Source organism: Nestor notabilis, unplaced genomic scaffold (assembly GCF_000696875.1).
Source record: "Nestor notabilis isolate BGI_N333 unplaced genomic scaffold, ASM69687v1 Scaffold18915, whole genome shotgun sequence".
Lineage (NCBI taxonomy): Eukaryota > Metazoa > Chordata > Aves > Psittaciformes > Psittacidae > Nestor > Nestor notabilis.
The window spans coordinates 7778-12525 of record NW_009928094.1 but is presented as its reverse complement, the minus strand read 5'-3'; the positions used below and the strand labels follow the sequence as shown (position 1 = coordinate 12525).

Sequence of the window (4748 nt, the reverse complement as noted above, 5' to 3'; positions counted from 1 at the left end):
TCCTTGGATTAGAGAGTGCAATGAAAATATACAAGTAATGTAAGAATGTTGAAAGAGTCAATTCTACCAAAAAGGAATCTGTAGGCTTCATGCTCTGTGAGGGGTAGTACTGGCAGAGATACTCATAATAGTCTTACCTGCATACCAGGAAATGTCTAAATGTTTCAGGTGGAAGATAGTCTTCTCTAAAGCAATAGTTGTGGTTGTCGGAAGTCCGTGCTGGGTAATTACAGTCCAATTATTCAAGAATGATGTTTTCAATGACATTTTTGCTTTTAAAATACTCCACCCTGCTGTTATATTTTACTTGGGAGAAGGAGAACAGATTTTATATTATTCCTTTAGATTTCTAAAATATCCTTATTTAGCTAAAAAAAATAAAAAGTGTAATTTCTTTTTTTTTATTTCAAAGTTGCTGTACCAACTGGTGTGTCCTTTCAGTGAGCAAAGGGGACTTCTAGGTATTTTTCAGCAATAGAAGCAAGATAATGGCATAACAAACTACACCGTTGACTTGGCAAATAGCATGGTTCTTCACCTCAATCATCTTTAGCTATTAATAAACTAATGTCATTGGAAATGCTGGGAACGTTTTACTGTAAATTAGGTAAATACTTACTGTAATTACTTTGCTGTCTAACCTCCTGCTTTTGTTCAGGATAGCCTGGCATTATCATTATGGATCACTCTCGGCACCGCGCAGGAAATGGCAATGAGCAGGCGTCTTCACGGGAGCATCGCCGTGGTGAGGATGAGAGACAGCGACAGCTGGAGCGCCTCAGCAGGGAGGAGGCCTATTACCAGTTCATTAATGAACTCAATGAGGAAGACTACAGGTTAATGAGAGACCGCAACCTGCTTGGCACTCCCGGTAAGGCACGGATACCTTCAGTAGAAACCACGTAATGGGAAGAAACGCTACTGCTGTCAGGCACTGCGTGTGGTTGTATGACTTCAGTAGCTTGCCTTCTGTGGCTATGTAGAAAGGAAAAACCCCCTCCATCTCCATTCAAAATTAATGACACTCAGTAAAAACGAACCACTTAAATACGTGCTAAAGCGGGGATAAAAATATAACTCTTTCAAATGCAACATCTCTGTGTAAAGGTAATAATCCAAACACAAATAATTAACATCTGGTACACTAAAGTGTATCTGTTGGTATGTGGCAGTTTTGGGGACCTCTGAGTTATTACTGGAAGTTGGCATGACACACATTCAGCATCTTTTTTTCGTCCACCCCACTACCTGCTTCCTCTGTGTACCCATGTTACAGTCTCACACTAGTGCTGTTTTCTTTTTGGTTTCATTAATTTTACCTTGTTCCCAAAGATTTTTGTTCCTGAAGTAACTTATAATAAATAAATTACTGTTATTTCTGCATGGCTGTGTTGAGCCAATAATAATGTCTTATCTAACAGGGTTGTCAAAATGTAAACTATTTCAGGGGAAATAACAGCAGAAGAGTTGCAGCAACGCTTGGAGGGGGCTAAGGAGCGTCTGGCATCGCAGGCTGATATGGATAACAGAGAAGGTGAAGGTAGAACTGCTGGAGGTAAACATTCTTCATTCATAGATACACATAGTATGTGATACACAAATATCGTTTTGTACAGGTATTTAACAGAAATGCTGATGGATTTCAGTAGCAGCCATTTCAAGTCTTGTTTTCTCATTGTACCTCTCTGGATTATTCTAAAAAGTAAGAGAGATTTCCTAATGATATGAAAACAAACTTGAAACTTAATGAAATCTGATTTATGTCAACCACAGATTACTTTCTTCTCTTTTCTTGTTTCCCTTTGCTAGTCAACTTAATAGCAGAAAAATAATTTATTCCAATTCTTAAAAGGTTTTATCATGTATTAGAGAAGTTGGAATAGAAGAGAAGTTAATTGGCAAATAGTTGATCTCTCCACTGTTTTGTTGTTTTATTCCTGTTTGGTTTAATGGCTTGTATTATGTGCACTGTCTGTCTTCACTTTCCCAGCAATGCTGGCTTAATCATTTGGCCAATTCTAGTTAGATTCAGGAGAGCAATAGGCAACTCTGAAGCAAAGATACCAAAGTCCTTGCAGGTTTCATGAAAGCAGGAGCATGACGGAAGACAGAGACCTCAATCTGATCCCTTCAAGGGAAAACCTTCACTGTGATCATGACTGTTGGCTTGTTTGATACACATAGTTAGCACTAACCACAATTTTGTCTGTTCTTGAGCTTGTACTTGGAAGAGATTTGGGAACAGATCTGTGGGTATTGTAGGAACAGATCTGTGAATACTGTAGGAAAAGTCTATGCACAAAAGGAGCAAACCTGTCAAGGCCATGCATCATTTATTCCACTGCTTATAGAAAACAACTTTTTTATAATGTTTTCCATAAGAAGACAAAATCCGTCATAGTTTTCCTTGCTTTATTAAAATTAGTTGACCAGGGTGCCCTCAAATAAATAGCTTAAGCGAGGGCTGGATATTGGACAAGTACAACTAGCTTTCTGTTGCCAGAAGAGGCCATCTGGGTGCATTCATTTCTCTGTGTATCTGCTGGTGAGATGAAAGTTCTAGTTTGAACTGATGAGTTTTGCTGACATTTTTGCATACAGCATGTTTTCAGCAAAGTGATGTTAGCACGGCAGGTAGTTGTGCTGCTACTGTGTTGTTTCTGAAGTTGTGGCCCAGCAAGCACAGGGGATTTGGAGCACATCGTAGTATGCCAACCAGACAGTTGTATGAACATTTGCAATTCTTTGTTTCTCTCAGATTCCGATGTTCTTGGAGAAAACTCAAATGGTGACTCTCTGCTTGAATGGCTGAACACTTTTCGTCGCACAGGCAATGCCACTCGCAGTGGGCAGAGTGGAAACCAAACCTGGAGAGCTGTGAGTCGAACAAATCCAAACAGTGGGGAGTTTCGATTTAGTCTTGAAATCAACATAAATCATGATCATAACAGTTTTGAAACTGCTGGTGAGGCGTATATGGGTATAGATACTAGCAGAATGTATTTGGAAAGAAGATATCAAAGACCTGTCAGCCCAATACCCCCACGAACGAGGAGCAGGACCACAAGAGAGGCAAACAACGAGGCTTCAAGCACTGCAAGGACCAGGTCTGTAAGAAGTTCTGTGGCACAAAGCTCTGAAGCAGCCTCTGATCCAGTCTCCGGGAGGCTCAGGAGCAGAACAAGAGAGTTGTCAGGCCTTTCCCAGTCAAATACTACACGTAGTAATTCTGCAGCTGCTGGTGAACGAAGAGAAACACCTGGAAGAGGTACTTCTGCAGGAGTCACAAGAGGTAGAGCTAGAACTAGTGTTCGGATGAGTGCAAACCAAAGACTAGAAATTCTGCGGCTGAGGTCTACTTTAAGTAGTCGAAGCCGCTCTCCATTGCAAAGGCAAGGTGATACTGCTCGTTCTGAGGAACATGGGCAGAGGCAGGATAGAAGTGCACAGCAGGTCAGCAGGAGTAGAAGACAAACATCTCAGCCTTCTTCACAGCCTGCCGAAGAACAAGCAAGAGGTAATACTCAGACTCCTCAGCTTTCCAGCGTAGCCCCATCCTTGGGAATAACTTTGGAAGAGGAGGAATCTAGTAGTAGGCCAGTAGCTGCTGTTAGAAGGCATCCAACAATTACATTAGATCTTCAGGTGAGAAGAATTCGTCCTGGAGAAAACCGAGATCGGGACAGTATTGCCAGCAGAACTCGTTCTAGAGTAGGAATGGCAGAAAACACAGTTACCTTTGAAAGCGACAGCGGGGGGTTTCGGCGTACGATCTCGCGGTCGGAGCGTGCGGGTATTCGCACCTACGTTAGCACTATACGGATACCTCTCCGCCGGATCTCAGAAACAGGGCTTGGCGAGCCTTCCTCAGTGGCTCTGCGATCAATCCTTAGGCAAATTATGACAGGCTTCGGAGAACTGAGTTCATTAATGGAAACTGAATCTAACTCCGAAGTGCAAAGAGGTGGTCATCACTTACCGGATGTACAGTCAGAGCAGAGTAACTCAAGTTCAGCAAACAATAGCAGTGATTCAAATGAGGTTTCATCTAGGAATGGGCGCACAGTGGAAGGCAGCAGGGGAACAAATGGACAGAGTGATGATACTCAACGCTATGGTCACAATAATGAAACCCCAGATAACAGGCAGTCCCAAGATGCAAACAACCTCGTGGAAAATGGAACACTGCCCATACTCCGGCTTGCCCACTTCTTCTTGCTGAATGAAGAAGATGATGACGATCGTTTAAGAGGTTTAACCAAAGAGCAGATTGACAATCTTTCTACACGGAACTATGGGGATATTCACACTGAAAATGAAATAAGTAAAACGTGTAGTGTTTGCATTAATGAGTATGTAACAGGGAATAAGCTAAGGCAGTTACCTTGTATGCATGAGTTTCATATTCATTGTATTGATCGCTGGCTTTCTGAAAACTCTACTTGCCCCATCTGTCGGCAGCCTGTGTTGGGGTCTAATGCCACAGACAATGGCTAGAATGATTTATACTGCTCAGTACTCAAGGATTTGCTTCTGCTCTATTTATGATGAGCCAGGTGGAATGAATTGACTTACCTAGGGGTCCATTTGTGTGGGGAGTTTTGTTAATTTTCTTTAAAAAGAATAGGAAACTTGTCTAAATCTAGCAATGTAAATACTATTTTTCTCCAAATGCAGATCTAGGAGTACACATAGAACCAAATGATACTGGTAAAGTTTATATTTTTTTAGGTAATTTTGTTATGCTA

At 41.5% G+C, this 4748-nt stretch overlaps 1 protein-coding gene across 1 annotated transcript; it reads left to right on the top strand.

Moving 5' to 3' along the window:
* The first annotated feature begins 678 nt into the window (after nt 1-678).
* Nucleotides 679-4497, top strand: RNF6 (ring finger protein (C3H2C3 type) 6). The gene is made up of 3 exons (XM_010014376.1): nt 679-871; nt 1448-1540; nt 2759-4497. Exons 1-3 carry the CDS (start codon nt 679-681, stop codon nt 4495-4497), a joined length of 2025 nt encoding a protein of 674 aa, XP_010012678.1.
* The last annotated feature ends 251 nt before the right edge of the window (nt 4498-4748 follow it).